At 37.2% G+C, this 22,660-nt stretch overlaps 1 protein-coding gene across 1 annotated transcript in view; it reads left to right on the plus strand.

Annotated features, from left to right (window-relative positions):
* Spink5 (serine peptidase inhibitor Kazal type 5) overlaps positions 1-22,660 on the plus strand; it is a 60,623-nt gene extending 37,963 nt beyond the window's left edge. Inside the window, exons 17-32 of the mRNA XM_031365605.1 lie at positions 552-679; positions 1,296-1,356; positions 4,164-4,291; positions 6,720-6,813; positions 7,983-8,110; positions 9,987-10,059; positions 10,702-10,829; positions 10,993-11,071; positions 13,633-13,760; positions 14,684-14,753; positions 15,441-15,530; positions 15,637-15,767; positions 16,367-16,463; positions 17,161-17,291; positions 19,573-19,663; positions 21,367-22,660. Of these exons, the coding sequence (XP_031221465.1) occupies positions 552-679; positions 1,296-1,356; positions 4,164-4,291; positions 6,720-6,813; positions 7,983-8,110; positions 9,987-10,059; positions 10,702-10,829; positions 10,993-11,071; positions 13,633-13,760; positions 14,684-14,753; positions 15,441-15,530; positions 15,637-15,767; positions 16,367-16,463; positions 17,161-17,291; positions 19,573-19,663; positions 21,367-21,384 (1,575 nt within the window). The 3' untranslated portion in view covers positions 21,385-22,660. The remainder of the gene's footprint in view (positions 1-551; positions 680-1,295; positions 1,357-4,163; positions 4,292-6,719; positions 6,814-7,982; positions 8,111-9,986; positions 10,060-10,701; positions 10,830-10,992; positions 11,072-13,632; positions 13,761-14,683; positions 14,754-15,440; positions 15,531-15,636; positions 15,768-16,366; positions 16,464-17,160; positions 17,292-19,572; positions 19,664-21,366) is intronic.

The following is a 22,660-nucleotide window of genomic DNA, read 5'->3' on the forward strand; positions in this document are numbered from 1 at the left end:
TGTGTGTGTATGTTGCACTCACCAATGTGTGGTTTTGCATCTCCTGTATAGGGAAGTGGCAGCCAAGTAGGACAGTTATCACTTCCACGCCCACTGCTCTCTAACAGGGTCTTTTGCTGTCCTGGAGCTTTCCCTTTCAGTTAGGTAGGCTTCCTGGGTAGAAAATCCTGGGGATTGGCCTCATCTTCCAATACTGGAGTTGCAGGCAGAGAGACATGCTTACCATTGATCAAAAATTGCTATTATTTTGCATGCCACAAACTTCTATACCATCTAAGCCATAAGTCCTTATTCCTTTGTCTATAGTTGCTATATCAAAATAGTGTTTAAGGTGAATACGTTCTAATTTGTTCTAATAGCAGAAATCTTATGTTCCAAATAATGTGTTACTCAAGCTTGTCACCCAGTATCGGTTAAAGCTGATATCTGACATCATTTTGTCAGTGCTATTTTCTATGCAACACGTCACAGTTTTCGAAGGGAGTGAGATGGGGGGGGGTAGTTTTGCAGTGCTTAGTGATTTGGTTCTCAAATCTTTCTTCATTTGACAGGAGCTATGTAGTAAATACCGTACCCTGATAAGACAGAAGCAGCTCTCCTGCACCGGAAGGACTGATCCCATTGTGGGCCTGGATGGGAAAATCTATAAGAGCACCTGTTCCATGTGTCAGGCCTTCCTGTGAGTACATCTGCAGCCACTACTGTTCAGTATCAAATGTATGGGTGGCTTACCCCAGGACATTGATGATGAAGCCTGTCTTTCTTTGTGCTGAGTTGGGGGATGTATTATCATCAAGCCATACAGTGAGAGTACTTTCTTTCTACCGCTTCAGTGCTCTGAAAAATATTTAAATCATCATCATGGTAATGTCATGTGCTAATACTAGTTATCTCTAGAGTTGATGATAGAAAAGTTCTTGTTCTTAATTTCTTTATGTTAACATCTCACTGCCATGGCTAATACAAAGTTATACTCATCACATGATAACGAGTTGAAATTTGTCAATGCTAATCATTTTTCTAGTTGATTTCTGTGAAGAAAGATAAGTCTTTATTCATCAAAACATAGTGGCATATGTATTTTCTGGTTTCTGATGGCATTAATATTTTAATTTTCAAGCAATGCTAAAAGGAAGAACAACAACATAGAGGAGAATGTTCACTAATCTTTCAATTACCAAGCTAAGCCTGTAGAGACATGGAAGTAATAGGATATTCTACCTGAGTTTTTTTTTTCTGTTTAAGATACTCTGCATTTGTGTTTGAAATAATTCTTGCTCACCCTTCTCTTGCAGCAAGCAAGAAGCAAAGAAGAATAAAGCTGGTTTCAGAGCAAAGGTTAAAAGAGAAGTTAAGGTAGTTATCCTGGGATACTCAAAATACACTGGAAAGGTTAAGTTTTTCCTTTTTTTGCTGTAAACACCACACAGAGAATTACTGAAGACCCTAACTTGAAGGAAATGTGATGTTCTATAGTCCAGAGCTTGACAAGACTTTTTTTTCTAATTGTATATTTAAATTAGCTTACCAAGTAGTATGTTTCTGTAAGATGTTAATCATGTACCCTTAGTTTTACATAACAATCTAGCCACCAAATCCTGTTATTAGTAAACAGAGAGTATATTATTTCATTTTGTGGTCATGCAACCTCTGCCACTACTTCCAATTCTGCAGTTGTAGCTGTAAAAATAGTCATAGAATTACAAACATATTAGTGTGTCTAGATTCTCTTGGATCTTTACTCACAAATATCAGGGTCATGGGAGATGGATGGCCAAACTTTGATCACAGTATACAGTTTCACATTTACCTCATTCTCAGATTGTGTAATAAAAATTTAAGTCTAGAGAGAAAGAATATCTTGATCACAAAATTGATGTTTTATTGGTATTAGCACCCATATTTCCAAGTTCTTACAAAGAAAGATTAGAAATTAAATGTAGAGATCCTGAACCCAAGCAGAACATTCTTCCTAAAACATTTTTGCTTTACTTTTTGCTTGTCAGCTTTAAGGGAGAAATGTTTAAAATGCATCATCCCTAAGAAATATTTTTGTTGATTCATAATTACTAACTCAAGATAACTTACTACGGTTGGTACTAACTTCTCTGCACCCGTCAAAGGCCATGAGCACTTAAATCAAATCTCTGAAGAACCACTGAATTTTCAACCCTATAGGGTTACTTGCTTATAGTTGAATTGCAAGCAACTTTGAATCGAAACTTAAAAATGCTAGTAGTTTAAGTTTCCAATGTTTTCAAAAGAAAGTCCTTCAGTATAATGCAGGTCTCAACTTCACATTAGCCTCAGCAGACAAGATGTATTGCTTATTGTATTCCTACTTGTGATCAGCTAAGTGATCATGCAATGAACATAGAAAAAGATAAGAGCTAGGTGGAAAATATGTTCTCTTATCCTTATTGCATTTTAAGTTGAGATGAGGATTTTAGGAGAAAAAGTCACTTCTAGCTGCATTTACAAATACTGCCTGCACACTGACCACTATTTCAATCATGAAGGATATTCTTATTGCCATTTTATAGATGAGGCATTTTGACCAAAGAATGGCAAGAACACTCATTTAAGCTTCATTGGTAGGAAACTGGAATTCTAATAATATGACATAGCCTTAAACAGAGTAGTACTTGCCAGGCCACACTGGGGACAGTGTTCTACACTCCCTGGCAAAGGAAGAGAATCAGGGCAACAGGTCATGTTGAACTCATGCCATAAACAGAACAAGTGCAGTGCCTGGGCACGTATGGCACTTGAGAAAGAATACTGGGAGTCATAGGAAACCTTGCTTTTCTAAGATACAGTCGCAGATGCTTTGGGTGGTGTTCCTGTCTACTCCAGTCCCTACTCAGCTAGGAGCATGCCAAGAAACATCTCTGCATCTGTAGCATTTTAAGATATCAAAACGACACTTGTAGAGCAGAGATGGAAATTCACCAAATTTTAATTTCCCTCTCCAGCCCCAGTGGGAAATCTCTAAAGAAGATAGGGCTTGACTTTGGTCAGAGGATCAAAGAAAGAGTATCTGAAAGGGAAAGGCCCAGCTGGAAGGCCCACTATTGAGAATTAGCTTGTGTAGAGGGTCTATGATATGGGATTGCTTCCAGATGAGAATCTACAAGTTACTCTTTGTCTCACACAGTACTTCTGGTTAAGCAGATTATGTCCATCAGTGCTGAGCCAGGAATAGAGCTTGCCAATTATTTTAATAAGTTGACTTAAACAGTTGTTGAAGGGGAAAAGCTTTTTTTCCAAATTTTGAGAAACATATAGTTTGAAAGAAGAAAAATATTCCTGATTTTCTAAAAGAAATAAAATATTTCATCTCTATATGCTGGTCACAAGGAACATACTCATCACATTTTATTAATTTAAGAAAATAAACCTTAAATAAAGAAGCATATAAGATTTGTTAGGATTCTTTTCCAATACTTCTCAAAGTAGATCGGTAGTTAACTTATTGCAAGTATCTGGTAGAAACGTCCTCTGGGGATGAACCATCTGTATGGGAATGGAATAGCTGAAGGTCTTGAAATACTAGAAATCACAAAATATCTTTGTTATATATTATGTCAAAGGGATCAGGAAAGCAGAAATGACAGAGGAACTTTGAGGTTTTCTTCAGAATATGAAGGTGTTTGATTTAATGATATGTATGCTCTGTAATTGTATTTTGTGAGCATATAGATGACCAGTAAATCCCTGAGCAAGGATTATATCCAAATGCTCAGAAAATGTAGTTTAAGGTGAGATGACTCAGTGAGAAGTGCTTAACACCAAGCCTGGCGATATGAGTCCAGTTCCTAGGATGTATATGGTGGAAGGAGAGCTGACTGCTGTAAGTTGTCCTCTGAGATCCACCACATGCATATACATTAAAGAAATGAATGTAAACAATATATAAAGGAAAATCCAGTTTACTAAGAAAATCATACATGCACGTGGACCAAGAGCTCAATTTTTAGGTGGATGAACCAACAAAGCCTTTTATATGTCTTGTGTGCTTGGTAGGGATTGAATGATAAAATCACCAGAAGGAAAATCCTTTAGTCATTTTTACTTCCTCTCCCAGGAAGTGCCAAATAAGACGCCAACAAAGTGCTATCAAAGAAAATATTTAGACCCTTGAAATTCTCTTCTTCTTTTAAGTTGACTGCAGTGAATTTCTGGGTCTTTTAAAAGGTGGAGAACTTTTCTGCACACGAGAAAATGACCCTGTGCGTGGCCCAGATGGCAAGACCCATGGCAACAAGTGTGCCATGTGCAAGGCCGTCTTGTGAGTATGACACACAGTACAGTTCCTATCTCCTCAATGCAGACATATACATATATAATACTGTGTGTGAGTGTGACACACAGTGCAACTCCTACTGTGAATTAGAAGTGGGAGGGGTCTGAATGCAGACTTATACATATATAATACTGTGTGTGAGACACACAATGCAGCTCCTACTGTGATTCGGGAGATTGGGAGAGGCAACAAACCTATAGAATTACACATATAGAATATTGTATATGATAGACACACAAGGCAGCCTGTACAGTTGGGAGAATGGGAGAGCAACAAGCATGTAGACTACATGTGAGACACACATTGCAGTTGCTTTTGGCAGTCTAGACATGGGGAGAGGCAACATGCCTTCAGACTTACACATATATAATATTGTATATGAGTGACACACAATATTGTTTCCATTGTGAGTTGAGAGAGTGAGAGAGAAACAGGCATGCAGAATACATAAACATAATATATATGAGAGGTACCCAGGGCAATTCCTTCTGTGAGTTAGGTGACTGGGAAAAGCAACAAGCCTGCAGACACTTGTTCTCTCTCTCTCTCTTTCTCTCTCTCTCTCTCCCTCTCTCTCTCTCTCTCTCTCTCTCTCACACACACACACACACATATATAATATTGTATATGAAAGACACACAAGGCAGCCCCTACTGTGAGTCAGAAGAGTGGTAGAGACAAGAACGTCCAGACTTATACATATATATAACATTGTGAGACACACAATTCAGTTCTTATAATGACTTGAGAGAGTGATAAAGGCAATAAGCATGCAGACTTATACATATGTGATATTGTGAAAGACACAAATGCAGTTTACTATTATGAGTGAAAAAAGACAATAATTGAGGTAGACGTACACATATATAATATTATACATTATATTGCTTACGTGAGAAAGAAATGATTATCGGTGAAATATATTCAAGTAGACCTCTCTTCTTCACTCTCCAATAGTTACAACTTAGAGACAGACAATATCCTACTAGATTGTTGCATTTTATTAGTTCTTTCAGTAGATAATTCTATCTTTCCTGATAAAACATCTATCTATTGTCAAATAGATCTCTTTTACGGTTTATCTTACAATTCCATTTAGGAGATAATTGAAAGTTGTTAGTTCTTATAATTAAATCATTATGTTCTTGTAAACACATAAAACTTTTAACATACAGAAAAACTAAAACACTGCAGTTTATAACCTATAATAGTTTTGAACCTCAGTTTGGATATTAGGCAATTTTCTATGGCATTGAGAGGCTGACAACTCACATAGTGGAAAGTGTTCAAAATTAATGCCGCAGTGAAGGATGGTGCAATATGGGCAATGTTGAGGATTCGTTGCATGTTTCATTGGGAATTAATTTTTGACCATCAGACATTCAGAAATCTTTAATGTTGCCAAGTGTTTTAAACACTCACGTTCACATACTTGACACCTATAGGCTACAAGCAGTCTACCAGCTGTTGTCTGGATATAAGGTAATGAAATTCAAAGCAGGGATTCTTAAAGAATAGCAGTGCTGGTAACTGGCTTTGGTGCCTCCATAAAGAGGCAGGTAATAGAAAGCTTTAGGTGGAAATAGACCTGGATCTTATAATTGGGGTAAGATTATACAAATGGCAGGGCTGTTTGAGAGAACAGACGTGCATAAGGTCTAAATTAAAAGAGTTGTGGTATGTAAGAAACAAACACTGAGAAGTTAGGAACTTTATCAACTTTCAGGGTCAAACCAAAGATTTTGATGTCAGTTCTATGTGTAGTGAGGGCTGCAGAAATGTTTCAGTTAGGAGAGGAAATGGTAGAAATATGATTCATTTAGGAAAGTGCAAACAACAGTGATCAATAGAAGAAAAAGGAGAAGGAAGAGTCTAACATAATGAATGCTACTGGTGTGAGGGAATTGATGGGCAGCCATTATCCCATGGGTGGGGGCATCTAGAATAAAGAAAAAGACACAAGTGGTCAAGCTGAAGGCAGGTGATAATAGAGAGATATTAATGGGCAACAGTGATGCAAGCTGGAAGACTACAGTTGCAGGTGATTTCAATTTTTTGTTTTTAAAAAGCAAACAATATAGAAGGAAGATCGTGCTTGTTAAAGAATGACTATACTTGAGTCTTCCTGTACATGAAAAAGATTTTAAGAAATAAAGCTTAGAGTCCTGAGCAAACATTTAGGAAATGCCAATTAGCTGGTAGTTGAGTATATATTTTTCTAAGTATGATGAAAACTTTGCCAAGCACAGGACTCCACACAGTCCATCTGGGGTATTTTCAGAGAAGGCAGCCTATAACAGATGTTAAATAAATACTGATAACCAATCTAGACCCAATTGAGGTGTTTGATAGGTTCATAGAAATGAGTAATTCCTTTAGTAAACTATTGTTCCTTCCACTTTCTAACTTTCAGCAAGAAAGAAAATGAAGAAAGAATGAGGAAAGAAGGGGAAAATCAGAGAATCACCTCGGGGCAGAGTTCCAGTGGTGGGAGCCAGAAGGCTAAGGTGAGAGTTAGTCCTAACTTCCATTGCCAGAGTGTGCTAAACTCATTACAGTGGGACTGTGTCAGGGCACAAAGTCAAGGGAAATGCAGGAGGTGCCGGCACAAAACAAGTCCCTGGAAGAACCATCTTCCACGTGAGCCTGCCGGGTCAAGGCACTGGCACTTTCTGCTACTCTATGATTCTTGACTTCTTTAAGTCTGGAAATAATTAAAGTCAGTGAGCCTACCCAGTGTCCTGACCCTTTGTTAGTACTCTAGTCCTTGTGACAATATTCATGCTCATCAACATCTTCACTTTCTTTCCCTATTCTTTATTATTGTGGATGAAGCTAAGTCTTTGAATTAACTTTTCTACTCTCCAAGGCAGGACAATAAGATAAAACAGAGCAGACTGTAGATTCAGCACCATTGGCCCCTTACCATATGGACTTGTGAAACTTTGAATAAATTACCTTATCTCTCTTATCTCAATGTTCTTCTAAAGAGATAGAGGGAAGTAACTTAGGTACCTTGAGAACATTTGAGATATTTTACAGGACCAGCATGACACCATTGTATGAGTTACAGCACCATTTTATGAGATTTCTGCTGTCCATTCACCCATTTTATAACCTTGACAAAACCAAGGCCACATCCTTTTTCCCAAATATACTACCTGCAATAAAATCTGTCTTTTCTGTTTCTTTCTAACTCTTCTGCTTTAGGATGATAAATTGTCACTCTTAGGAAGTAGACATGTCCAGGCTGGTTGTCTGTCTTCTACAGACAGTAGAACCTACCTGATGAACATGTTGCCTTATTCTGGGGCAGGAGTCATAAATGATGCCTAAATAAACAAAGGAAAGACTGCTTCATTGAAACATACATCTGAACAAGGAGAAACAAACATTTGGTCTTTGGTATACAGTTTTCTAATATTTGATCTGTGCTATCAGGCCTTAAGCACTTTATAATTTCCCTGTGTAAATAGAGCTATGAAAGCTGGCCCCTTATAATGAGAATCTAGATTAATGTAGCCATGCCCCCTTTCTCTGTGGACAACAACCCTAGGTGATGAAATATTTACAAGGGTGAAAGGAAAGTGTATTTCTGATGCCGATCACTCCATGAACTCTGTAATAATACAACAGATTGAATAACTATGTGGACTGCTTTCTTTTGCCTTTTCAGGACGAATGTGCTCAATATCGGGAACGCATGAAAAATGGAGAACTCAGCTGTACTCGGGAAAGTGAACCTGTACGTGGAGCCGATGGGAAACCATACAACAATAAATGTGTCATGTGTAAAGAACTACTGTAAGTGTTTTTCATAGCAAATGTGTCTAAAAACAGCCAAATATTTCTTCTGAATTAAAGACTTTTCTTCTTTTCCATGGCTCTTTCCATGAAAGTTCTTTGCATTAATCCCAATGATCTTTTTGTTTCTTTTTTTTAGATTTATTTTATTTATTTTATGTGTATGAGTACACTGTAGCTGTATAGATGGCTGTGAGCCATAATGTGTGTGGCTGCTGTTGAACTCAGGACCTTTGCCAGCCCACTCACTCCGGCCCTGCTCAATTTACTGCAGGTGTCTTCAGATGCACCAGAAGAGGGCGTCCGATCTCATTATGAGTGGTTGTGAGTCACCATGTGGTTGCTGGGATCTGAACTCAGGTCCTTCAGAAGAACAGTCAGTGCTCTTACCCGCTGAGCCATCTCACCAGCCCCAATCTTTTTGTTTCTTATATTTCCTAAGGAACATAAGCCCAAGGGGATCAGTTAATTAAGTGACTGATTGTCCTCTGTTTGCCATTGTAATTCTGTGACATATAAATGTCATCAGTATAGGAAGCTGTCCATTTCCTTGACCTAGTGACATTTAATGATGATCATTTGGAATAGCTGACCAGTGTTTAAGAGAACTGGTTTCTTGTCAGGTGTATGAAACATACTCAACTACAGAAACAGGAGTTGGTTACTTCTATTTATTTTCCCTTGGTGAATGGTTATAGAATATTTTATGACATAGTTCAGCCACTTTGATTCATCTTGTTAGGGTCAGTAACAGAATTATTGCTAGTCCAATCTATAAACTGAAATAAACCTAGGTAACCATGAACATTTTGTGGATGCTTTTAGTTGTGGCATTTAATTACTATGTGATTAATAATAAATAAGTAGTTTCTACCTCCCATCCACAAGGTATAATTCATGCATTTTTCACTTTTCTGAAAGCTAAGTGATGAACTCTTACCAAAATGCTGACATTCTTCTAATGAGAAAAAAGAAATTTGCTTTCTTAAAAGTATCATGGAGAACTGACTTGAGGGCTCTACACAGAGTCAAGTTTTTCTGTACACCAGCCTACAGCATATTCTGTGTTATTACCATGTGTAACATATATTGTTGATGAGAGACCTGGAGCTGGCTGGCCAATGGCCTTCATAGATCCTCCTATCTCTGTCTTCCCACTGCTGGGGTTATAAGCATCTCCCACCAACCTCTGCTTTTGATGTGAATGCTGGAGATTTGAACTCTGGTCTTCATGTTTGTGAGGCAACAAGCTACCAACTCTCCAGATAACTACTAAAGGTTTTGGACCACAGGTATGGCTATAATTAGAATTTCTCCATGCTGTGGCATTACAGGTATCCCTATTTTCAATAATTAACTTTGTTAAAAAGTTATGACTTGTGTTTCTTTGAATTTTTATATCTTTATTACTTTATTAAAAATCTATTTGGGCCCATGCTCTAAGAAATAATAGTATGATGATTTTTTTTTCTTGGTTTTTTGAGACAGGGTTTCTCTGTATAGCCCTGGCTGTCCTGGAACTCACTCTGTAGACCAGGCTGGCCTCGAACTCAGAAATCCACCTGCCTCTGCCTCCCAAGTGCTGGGATTAAAGGCGTGCGCCACCACCGCCCGGCCTGATGATTTTTTTAATCTCAAAATCATGTAACACTGCTCTAAGGAATGTAAACTAAGACTGGAAAGGAGTTTGGATACCTACTGAGAAGACTGTAGTCAAATGATTTGATAATGTACTTTTTGTTGATGGGACCCTTACCCTAGAATCTTAGTAACAGAACAGGGTGTGGCTCTCAAAGAATAGGTCTAGAAAGAGACCCCAGGTCTTTTATCCTTGCATTTGTGCCAACAAGATGACTATTTACCCTTTCTCTCATAGGCAGAGAGAAATGGAGGAAAAAAATAAAAATTCTGCCTCAAGATCGAATGGAACCGGATCGGCAACAGGAAAAGTAAGACACCGCTAAGGTTTGGATGAGACTTTCTGGTTAAAGCATCAAAAATGTGGGAAGAGGTTATCCACATGGTCCTTTTAGGATATCAGAGTTAGCATGGGATTTTATATTGCTGCTATAACGTTACTGCAGATGATGGCTCACAATAATGCAAGCTATTGCCCTATGCTTCTGGTAATCAGAGGTTTAAAATGACCCCACTAAAATCAAAGTTTCGTTGGAGCTGTGTTCCTTTGTGGACGCTCCAGCGTAGAATGTGTCTTCACCCTCTCTGATTTCTAGGAACTGCCTCCGTTCATTGGTTTGTGGCCACCTTTCAGCCAGCATGCTTACTTGATCTTACTATCCTTCTGATACCAATTCCTCTGCTTGAACATAAACTTTTGCGATTATAGTGAATTACTCCTGAATAGTGTCCCCATTTCAAATACAACTGATTGGTACTCTTAATTCTGCATTTAGCCATAACTGGTAAAGCAGCACATTTACAAACTCCAGAACTTGAGATAATGCTTCTGTCATAGTCCTGGCTACCCTCAGCAAGGTTAAGTGACTGTCAAACTTCTGAATGGAAATCTTTCGTAAAATACTATATAAACACAGCATTTTTTTTACCATCTTTCCCTTTTTCATCTTCAGGATGTATGTGATCAGTTTAGAAGCCAAATGAAAAATGGGAAACTCCTGTGCACCCGAGAAAGTGACCCTACCCGGGGTCCGGATGGCACGATGCATGGCAATAAGTGTGCCATGTGTAAGGAAAGACTGTAAGTGTTTGCTAAGACAGAGGTTGGGCTGCGTATCCAGATTGTATAATAATCACACCACAGCGGTTTGAGCAGAACAGCAACTGCTTTAGAAGTGAGCCCTATAACTAATAAGCTATTTATTCATTTTAGTAGAAATATTTCTTCCACTCTGTTCTTTCAGGGAAAGAGAAGCTGCTGAAAAGAAAAAGAAAGAGGATGAAGACAAGAGAAACACCGAGGCAAACAGAAGTGACAAGGAGGTAATATTTCAGACATATTACTATGCGAAGTTGGGGGGTTTGGGTTATGGAGAGGTGTGCTATGGCTTGGAAGCTTGCATGGAATTACCTGTCAGAAAATGAGCTTTATTAATAGAGATGCATCCCTGGGAGTCATGGTTGGACCACAATAAACTAGGTGAATGTTATGAGTGATGATGCCTCATGTCAGAGACACTATAACAGGACCATGAGGTAGGAGAAAGTTAGAGACATTCTAAAACCAACCCACTAGCTTACAAAGTTAGTTTACAAAGAAAAGTTACATCAGACAGCATGAGACAGATACCTCTCATAAGGTAGGAAGGAACAAAAAAATAGACCATGAGAGCCAGAGAGGTAGAGAGAGTTCTAAGGTTTGGGGAGCCTGGCCATAGATCAAAGTCAACTGCAGGAAAGTCATCAGAGTTGTCTGGCTGGAGGGGCACAGATAAGAGCATTTATGCATAACGTTTTTGCCATGGGCATAGGAGATAGTATGTGGAAATAAAGAAGCACATATTTACACATTTATTTTGCCTCCACAAAAATTAAAACACCAAAATAATCTTAGGTGAGGTAGATACCAGAGACAGCAGGGGAGGTATAGCCTGATCTCTAATCTCCTAGACTCTATGACTTAGCATAATGACCATATAATACCACAGTTCCACCCAAAGGTGCATTGTAAAGGAAATTCATTTAACTACTATTTTGAAATTTCCATTCTCTCTCAATATTTGACAGTAAACAAAAAAGATTTGGTTAGCTCTATCATAAATATAGCATATTGCTCTAAAGCCCTAAAAACAATACATGCAGGTACTACACATCCACAGGACCAGCAAAATTCATCAAAGTGTTGTGATTAGCCACTCAGTGACTATCATTTGAAATTTTAAAACTCAATTGGGCAAGGGGAAAGGGCTCGGCTTAGGCGTCCGGGAGGAAAACGAAAGCACCAAAAATTTCAATCAAGAAAACAAATACATATGAAAAGTACATGGTAACTTCTCCATATGACACTTGACCGCCACCTAGTGTTTGCAGCTTTATAGATAGTGCTCACATGCTAACAATGACATTACTATACAACATTATTATACAACATTAGTTCACCAATCTATGAAATCTAAAAAGAAAGGCAAAATTGTAATTCTTTCTAAATATAAATTATTGCTTTTAATCATGTCAAAAGAGAAAAAATAGATTTCTTTATGTATGCAAATCAAAATAAGATTTGAAAACTCATGTCTAAGCCGTTCATACACACACCCAAACATCTTATGAATTGTTTAATTTTACAACTAAGAAAAGTTCAAGAGACAGCAACTACATACAAACAAGATCAGGAGATCAATTCCCCAAAGCTTGCAGTAAGATAAAAATGAGTGCTATTATTTATATGTATGTGTGCAGTCCTGTGGGCATCTGGAAAAGAAAATAAGTCTAGCTAATGTTTGTGAGACACATAATACAGTGATCAGATGTTCAACTCTAGAGATAATTTTAAGAATTGAGTGTATTTAAAAATGCATGTGATTGTCTGTGGATGGAAAAAAGCAACTCTAAGTTACTATCGGTATTTTAAAGATGGTGTTTGCAAAGGCCTCTTTGCAGGTAAGGGAAGTTCAAGGTAAAATCTCATGAGAACAGTTCCCTTGACAATGTTTTAAGGTTATTTTTATAATTTACAGGAAAAAAAACAGTTTTATATTCTTATAAATTAATGGCTTTGCTCTCCATCATATAAAAGTAAAGAAGTAAAAATGAGGAAACTATCTAAAGAAGTTTCTTCATCACAAGTCCATTATTTACTTTGATTTTTAATTTTTCTGAGCCTTCTATAAAATGTAAAATGAGAATAATGGATGCACATCACACCAGCCAACATGCAATGCACATGACAGAAAATATCTTTAAGATATGATTCTGTAGGCAAGCTAGCTCAGAAGGTAATGGTATTTGCCACCATGCCTGCAACCATGAGTTGGATCCCTGGAATTTACATAGTGAAATGAGAGAACCAGCCAGGTGAATAATTTCAGTTCATTCCATATTTTTGCTTGGTTGCTTGCTTGGTTTTAGAGACAAGGTTTCTCTGTGTAGCCCTGGCTGTCCTGGAACTTGCTCTGAAGTCCAAGCTGGCCTGAAAATCACAGCAATCCACCTGCCTCTGCCTCCGAGTTTACACTACCACCACCTGACTTCATTCTGTATTTTGAACTTGACCTTTTCACATGTAAAATAGTAAGCATAGCTGGAGACAGGTAGATTTGGGATACAGCTTCACAGACAATATACACAAATGAGGTAAGCTGTGTTAGACAGCAAGGGAATTCCAATGAAGAAGACGAATTAAACAAAGTACTTTGTAAATCAAAGTCCATCCCTGAAACATCGTTTTCTGTATTCTCCACCTATGCGTCACCACCATGCTTCTTTCAGATGGTTAATATTTAGAGTGAGGTACTGTTAAGTCTCTTCCTCTCTAACTATCCTAGTGCTGTTGGATGAGAAATGTTAGGCTACAGCAACAATATGTCTCCCTGTCCTCTTGTCAGGATCAATGCCATGAATTCCGGAGCCTGCAGCTAGATGGAAGGCTGATCTGCACCAGAGAAAATGATCCCATTCGAGGCGCAGATGGCAAGATGCACGTTAACAAGTGTGCTATGTGCCAGATGATGTTGTAAGTGGAGAGGCTTATCAATAATTTAATAAATCAGCAGGATGCCAGAAAAGAATTTCTATCATTTAGAAACCTGTGACATTTGGTTTCACACATTTATAGATAAATACATCCTCATTTATGAAAAGTACAATTCGTTTTCAAAGTGCTCAATGAGAAACTATTCTTTTAAGCAAGAAACATAATCATGCCTGAGGCTCTTATGGTTATAAATTTCCAAGTCAGTATCTTTTAAAGAAAGGAGTTTAAGCAATGATGAGAGCCATGCATTTCATGGAACTGCAGTTCATCTTGAATGTCGAAAGAACTACAATGACCTCACATGACAGTTTTGGTGGAGATTCAAAGACATAATATTTTCTAAAATGTTCTTAAGCTTTGGGCCCTCTTTCTATGTGGAGAACACATAAAACTGGGAGTTTAGGTGGAATGCAACAGTAAATGTATGATAGGGTAAAATGAACACTATCCTCTCTACAATTTATTTATTTTATTTCATACAAGTATGCTGTTGGTGTCTTCAGACACACCAGTGGAAGGCATCAGATCCCATTAGAGATGGTTGTGAGCCACCATGTGGTTGCTGGAAATTGAACTCAGGACCTCTGGAAGAGCAGTCAGTGCTCTTAACCACTGAGCCATCTCTCTAATGATATTCTCTTAACGAACAACAGTCCTTTAGACTTTGATTAGGGATGATAGTAAAGCAACGGAATCGGTAAATGTTGAGCCCATTGCCACAAAAGGATATGAACAACCCTGCCATCAGAGACAATATGTATAATGTATGTCTAGTTGTTTGAAGACTTGAGACAATAGTATTAGATTTGTTAGTGTTTAGTACTAGGAAATACTTGCTTAAAAATAATTCAATATAGTCCTAGAAATACTACTCTGTTTGTTTTCTTTTTTTATTTCTGCAGTGAGCGCGAAGCTAGTGAAAGAAAAATGAGAGAAGAAAACTCACGTTCCCAACCCACAAATGAGGCAAAGGTTGTGTTTTAACTAAATCTTCAATACTAAAATCTTGATCTTACCACACACCCTCAGAATTTTACCTTTCCATATAGTCTTTAAATAATAAAGATATTAACTTTTTACATGATTTTTTTGTTTTGACTTTCTTACTTTCTGTCTTAATATAAGATACACACTCACACACACATATCCTTTTAAAACTTCTTACAGAATTCTCCTATAGTGTATATGAATTATTGTCTTTCTATTTAGCAGAATTATGGATTGGAAAGCCAAAGGAGAGAGCTTTCTTTCACAACAACTATATGCTTAACTTGGACACTTTATCTGTGAAAGGAGGCTCTAGACAGCCTGTTGATATTGACTCTAAAGACTCATGTAACAAGTAGACATCTCAAGCCTTCTGTGCATCTTCTCTTTGATGTCTTCCTCTGTATTCTCCAGATGACTTCCCAGGCATCTGTGAATCAATAGCATGCATGTATTATAGTACTTTCTATCTTTGTGTCTCAAGACTCAAAAGAAGGCAGACATCTTCCCCGAGTCATTCACAGTGGCCATTACATTTTTAGCACAGACTGCTGTGAGAGTCTCCTTGGCTTAAAAGTGTGGAATTGTCAGAGGAGGGATGATGAGTGCACACAATCATTCAGAGGTGAGGGGTGTCTATCAGGTCTTGTCTTATGTTTCCTTGTCTTTCAGGACCAGTGCGGAGAAGTTCATAACACAGCAGAGAATGCCAAACCTAGGCTGGCCAGGAGTTCTTTGCCTTCCATCCATGGCATTAGTGAAGTGAGTACCAGCCCAAAGCCAAAAGATGTTTCCTAATGCTAAGTTTGAGAAACCCACTACCAACAAAGGAAAAGCTCGTGCTCACCTTCTGTTCCTCCTTTACTAGGATGAGTGCAGTGTGTTTCGAAATCTCATGAGGAATGAAAAGCATCTTATCTGTCCAGAAATGGATGACCCAGTACGTGGTGCTGATGGAACCTTGTATCAGAACAGATGCCACATGTGCAGAGTTGTCCTGTGAGTAGTACCATTGTCCTCAGAGCCAGCCAGCAGGGAACACACATTTTTACAAATTGCTGATTGAGTAAATGTATGTGCTCATGAGTCCAAGGAAATCTAAAACATAGCCAAAGGCCACAAGTTAAGAACACTTGATGCAGCAGAAAGAGTGCTTGGGTCTGGGGACAGGAAATGAAGTTGTGTGTTCTTACCAAGGCATTCATTCCAAATTCTTAATCTAAAAGAAAAGCCATTTACAAAACATAAGTCGTAGACCTTAGAATACATTAATAATAAGGATATCATGGGATAAATAATTTGATTGATGGACAAGTTCATTTCAAGGTGAGTGGACACTGTGATGGTTTAAAGTACTCATGAGAACAATAACAATACATCTTAGTTTTCCATAGAGAATGGCTTTTGAGCTAAGGATGGATTATCAGTGTTGCTCAGTATTAGTCACCTTCCTGTGTTTTTAAAACATCTCTTTCTGGTCATATCCTGAAGGAATGTTCCCTCATCTTTCCCCAAGACTGTCTTGTCTTTCCATGAGAAGGTACACAGATAGTTCTTGTGAATATTCTTTTCAAATAATTTTTTCTTTCTTCTTCCAGTGAAAAAGAAGCTATGGAAAGGTCAAGGCTTCAAGAAAAGACATCACACATTAGGTCTACCAAGGAAGGTGATCCAGAATTTTCCAGCTCCTCTCTGGTAAGAAACTTCTCCTTGGATTTCTTAGGTCAACTGCTCTTTGTTCTCTGGGGTTGACGAGCCTGGTAGTATCTTCATAGCAGCTTGAGGAAAGGCATCATCGTTATTTGACTGGAGCAGCATAAAGAGAACTTTGTTTACAAGTCTTGCCATATGCACAGGAGGTAGTGTAGCTGAGATAAAGAAGCACATTTTTTTTTTTTTTTGCACATCACAGAAGATAAAGACCAGAGTAGATCCTGGAGAGACAGAGCTAGCAGGACCTAGTTCTTTCAGAATAGAATCTGATCTCTTAGAGTAATGAATATCTTGAAGTGGCAGGCCCATACAAAAGCTCATTGTGAAGGTAATTAGTCTTTTAGAAGTAAAATTTTTTCTAGCATGATTATTGTTCTAGAATCCTTCCTAGAACCATGACCCAGCTTACTAAGCCTCATTGTTAAAGTGTCCTCTTTCATTCTTTTTCATTCATTCTTGGTTTCTTGCATACTAATATTCTCTGGTTAAAAGAAGCTAAAGCTTATGTTATGTCCACATAATATTATATGATGTCAAATAATATGTGCATTTGAATAATATATCACAGCCCACTTCTTAATAATCAACTCAGATGCAATTAGGAAAACCAAAGCTTCTCTGATCCCATACAAACCTTGAAAGTTCTTAAGATACTCTGCTGTCTATTTTACCTCTGCAGGATTCTGACATGTGCAAAAACTACCGAATATTACCCAGGATGGGTTATCTTTGCCCAAAGAATCTAAACCCAGTCTGTGGTGATGACGGCCAAACATACTCCAACCCTTGTATGCTCTGTCATGAAAACCTGTGAGTACCCATACTGCACCATTTCTACTTACATTGTAGAGGTTTCCAGCTGTAAGTTTGCCAACAGTAGTGCACTGATATTAACTATATCTATTTAAACATATATATTAACCACCAGACCAAAGTTCAAAATTTGTGGCTTATCCTTCTCATGTTTAAAACAAAAACTATATAATAATATTTCTTTTAGTACAATTGTTTTGATTATATTACTTTAGAGTAGTAGGAGAACAAAGTGGTGGTGAGATCAGAATGATTGAAGAACATCTCAATAAGCCCATGCAGACTCATGCATATGCATGAGAATATGACACATGGGAGGAGAAAGCAGTTGAGAACCATCACACATATTGTTTCTGTACAACCTACAACATCTACAATGACTATAAGACAGTCACTGGTCACCTCCAAGCCTTCCTCATAATGGACCTAGTCCAATACAGTAGAAAGCATACTAGAATAAATGACCTGTATGGCATCTGTTCTAACCTTGATTATTGTCTATACATTTTGGATGATTATCTCATCCCTTAGAGTCTCAACTTCTTTGTTGAATAAATCGGAAGACAATTCCTTAAGCTGCTAAGTTCACTGGCTACTGATCAGAACTTGCATATGAAAGCATAGTTTAAGTCCAAAAAGTGTTTAATTCTTTTACCAATTGCTTTAGCTTTGTCAATTTTCTTCTCAAATGCTGATGATGCAATAACTTCTCATTGCCCTTATACACATCACTTACCTTCTCTCAGCTTTCCTGTAACCCGTTTTCCTTGGAAGTACGGTGACAATGCTTCATAATCACATGTGAATATGAAATGTGTGTGTACCTCCTGGTGTACCTGTATGTACACCATGGTGACACATGCCGTTTTAACATCAACTTTTTATAACCTGATGTAGATTCTTGTTATTGTCTTAGTACATGGGTGAGCCAGCTCAACTGATTTATCAAATATCACAAAACTCATCATACCCTTGCTTTTTTGAGTCTAAATAATTGTGGTTTTCCTAATACACTATTGCCATCTCCAATGTGGTGGTTCCACTTTCATTTGTGAGACTGTAAACTCCTTTGATGACATAAAAATGGGACATAATGTGTGGATTCAACATCTGTCCACTCATGGGTTCCAGGAATATATCACTGGAAATTAAATATTTAAGGAATGAATTAACCCTTCCAGGAACTCAGTATATATACTTAATCCTACCCCTAAATCCATCATTGACTTTTTATTACAAACCTGATGACTTTTATCATTGGCATTATTTAATCAAACATTTTATTAATTATGCCAATCCAATGTGACCCTCTAGTCAAGAAAGCTTCATGGACAGATACTCATGTATTGGAAGGTTAATGCTGCCTGCACTAAGGAAGCTGGGACTAATGCTTGTCGTAAAGACTCATGCTTCTCGTGGAAGAGAGACAATTTTTTTCTAAGGTGTTAGATGAAAGTATAGTGGTGCAGCTTCAGACTAGGCAATGTCCAAAACCAAATTCTGCTTCTGTTGTAAACAGTAGATCCTTCCCCATCACCACAGATGAGGTGTGGAATCTTCCTTTACAATATTTCTTAAGGGAAGGGTCTTGAAGGATCTTGAAATTCTCTCAAATATTATTCTAGAAATAACCCTTTATTATTGTATTCTGTTCTATTATCTATCCCTAAGGTGATATTATAGATATATATGATATAATCAAAGTTCTCTCTGGGATCTAATTTTCTCTTCTAAGAATAAAGTCACATGGGCTAGTGAGATGGTTCAGCTGGCTGTTTCTACCTGCCTACCTGAATTCAATTGCCAAAACCTGCAGTGAAAGTCACATATTGGTTCCCAAAAGTTGTCCTCTATCTCCATCTGTGCCATGCTACATGAGTGTCAGTGCTCATAACACACACACAGAGACACACTCACATATACACATGGACATATACAAAGTCTAAAGGAGATTAAAATTTATGAAAGATCTTTGTATTATGAACCTAATGACTCTATCATGGTTGAAATGCAATGAAATAGGCTTAGAACTATAAGGTAAGTTAGGAACAAGAGAGAGAGAGGGAAGGAGGGAGAGAGAGGAGAGGGAGAGAGAGAGAGAGAGAGAGAGAGAGAGAGAGAGAGAGAGAACACATAGATGTACGAACAGAGAAATGGTTCAATGAATATCCTATGCGTTTACATTCATTTCAATTTGCATGGTACTCAAATATTACCTGCATTTGTCTCTTATTGTATCTGAGTATTTTCCTAATATTGAAACATCTCTTCTCTTTAGGATGCGCCAGACTAATACACAGATACTTAAACAAGGGACATGTGAGGAAAGCAGCCAGCTGGAAACAGTATCTACTGGCACACCTGCTTCTGTGAGTGCACTGGCATTTGGGGTGAAGGTGGAACTTGCTATGAGTCCTGTTTTGGTTCTATTGCACTGAGAAATGAGAATTTGTCTGGCCATAGAAATCACACTAGTAGGTCATATGACTCCAGAATTGGCCACATTATTACAGGATGATTAAATAATAATTGAAGCATTTTGTAATAAGCATAGGCCAATTATAATATGAGACAGAGGCCAAAAGAGGCAGATATTAACAGCGAGATTAAAACTTTTTCTTTGTAATACTCAAATCTTCAGATTGCAAAGAATTTAATTTTCCTCGGTGCTAGAAGATAGCCTCTTACTTCAACACCTAGCAGATATTTGAAAATACATTATTTACTTCGGAATTCTTTTTGATGACTCTATCTGAACTCCTTTTCTCAAGCAAGATGACATAGAACTTGATAATGTAGAAACCTCTAAATGAAAATAATGTGTTATAATAAGATACACATAAGTTTGATTTCTCATTTTTGATGTTCTTCATATAGGATATTTCTAGTGAATCACATCCAAACTCTTAATATCACGATGAATTATTGAAAACATTCAATATATATTGACTTTAGAATATCTGTTACAATGCCTAAAAATTAGTTACCTATCATTATATTATTATTATTATCATCATCATCCTTATCTGAAGAAATAACACAAAGAAGAAGGAATTTAAGAAAAAGTCTTAAGTATGAACTTAGAAGAAAAACAAATGTGGACACAGTTATTATTTAATGTGAATAAATGAATTAGCTTAACTAATTGTATTTCAAGAAAATTATTTATTTACATCTAATAAATACCATTTAATATTGATATTTATTAGAAATATTAGTTATTATATTCCATTATGATGCCACATAAGACTTGAGAAATAACAAAATTGGTAAATATTTACTTTATTTGTAAACCATAATCAAGCCTATTCCATGGCATGGGAATGTACAGGTGGGGAGATTTCTAGTCTCAGATCAACAATGGGCAGACACACTGTAATTGGCTGAGAGCTGGAACCTTCCAACTCCTTCCCATGTGAACTTGCATCTAACTTAGCTATGCTAGGCCTTTCCACACCTACAAATAAAAGCAATTAAACCAATTTTAATACATGAGTGTTTGCTATTTTATTAGTGGCTTGCTTCCTATTTTATCCAAAGAATATACTTTTCTTCCTCCTCATAGTTCCACTTAAATACATATCTGAGAACAATGAGATCCCAGTAATTTTCTGAAAGCTTGATTTACTAGAATAGCCTTGGACCATGCTTCTCTGTAATTTTCATCCTGTGTGGGTCACTTGACAAAAACTATTTTACAAGAAAATTACCGGTAGATTATACAGAAATAAATTTCTTTTAATGAAAGATTGTACCAGAAGCGTGACCCAGCTTGACAATTTAGAAAGCCACTAAATTGTGAAGCATATATCCTTATCTGTGAGACATTGCTAATGGTTTATTATCATGAGGGAACACAATCAATAGCAGAGTTAAACCATGTTTGCTTTGTGTCCGCCTCAATATTTGGCGCATAGTAGGTACTGAGGTAATAGTATTACAGCATACAGAATGTGGGCATGATTTAATATCATTAGGTCATGGCACAGATTAATGTATTGTCTTAGGGCTCGACCATATCCTTATAGTTTCAATGAGTTCTAGCACCTAACTTACCCATCTTCTTTTCCAGGAAAAAATGATGCAATGATTGGTGAAATCACAGACAGAAAGCTAAGCCTCGGGTTTGAACTGCCTGCCTTCACCATCTGTGTATATAAAGAATTCTTCAAACTCATCTTTTTACTATAGAAAATAATGCAGAGCTGTTGGTATCGGACTCACTGGTTTTCAGTCTTTCCATCTCTTTCCTTCTAGACTCAGTGATCTGAGGATATGGAGAAATCTCCACTCAGTCTATGCTCTGGAAATCTGATCACAATGTTGTCTATCCAGCTGCCTGTTTAATAAAAGTAGAAACTCAGCAGAACATCCTTTTGGGGATTTGTTTATCACTGTTAGATAATAGGACTATTTTTTAATAGTAGCTGAATATGTAATGCCCTTTGTCTTGCTAAACAGTAGTAGACAAGTTGCTGCCATCATTGAAGAGGTGGGGCAATATGGGCTCTCAAGCAGCCAATACATAGGTGAATATACCTGTTAACATGTCATACCCCTACCTAGTGTCTGTATTTCTATAAATACCATACCCCAGTTATATAAGCTTTATAACTGACACAATCCATTGCTTTTTCATAACTAATTATTTACCTCTTAATAATTGTTTTTTTTTAATTTTTGAGATTATATCATTGCTTTCTACCTACAGTGTGGGAAAGACTAAAGAGATAAATCTACAAATATATGTAAATCTTTAGAATGGCAATCTCCAACATAAATGTTGTATGAGTCATGTATATGCATATATATACATATATATACACATATAAATTTTGAGTAGTTAGCAAAAGAACTAGGTAAAACTAATTCTAATTATTTTATCTAGCCCTATATATCACTCACTAAGTCAGCTATTATAAATGTTTTATTTAATAAATCTTTGATACCGATGTGTATTTTCCACTACTAGTACCTCTAGTTTGGACAATTCATATTTCAAGTGTTCATTGACCACATGGAGCCGGAAGTGGCTGTAGTGGATAGTGTAGCTATACCATTGAGTAACAGAGATGGAAAATATGAGAAGGATGCATGTATTAGATAGGGATGACATGAAACAAAACTTATGGCTTCATGATCTCTGCTGAACTCTGCTGCTCTCAGAGTTTAGTTGCTGGTGTTCTGTGGTAGTGGTAGGTTCCAGATTCACACCAGAAAGCACAGATAATATTACATAGCTCCAGTCACTCTTAGCTACAGAAAAAAATGTTTACAGTGGGACTAACCTATTTGGATCTAGGAAGTTAATTTTGTATTTTCTCTCTGCTCTTTTGTTTTTATAAATAAATCTCCACTAAGCCAAA

Source organism: Mastomys coucha, unplaced genomic scaffold (assembly GCF_008632895.1).
Source record: "Mastomys coucha isolate ucsf_1 unplaced genomic scaffold, UCSF_Mcou_1 pScaffold13, whole genome shotgun sequence".
NCBI classification, from domain to species: domain Eukaryota; kingdom Metazoa; phylum Chordata; class Mammalia; order Rodentia; family Muridae; genus Mastomys; species Mastomys coucha.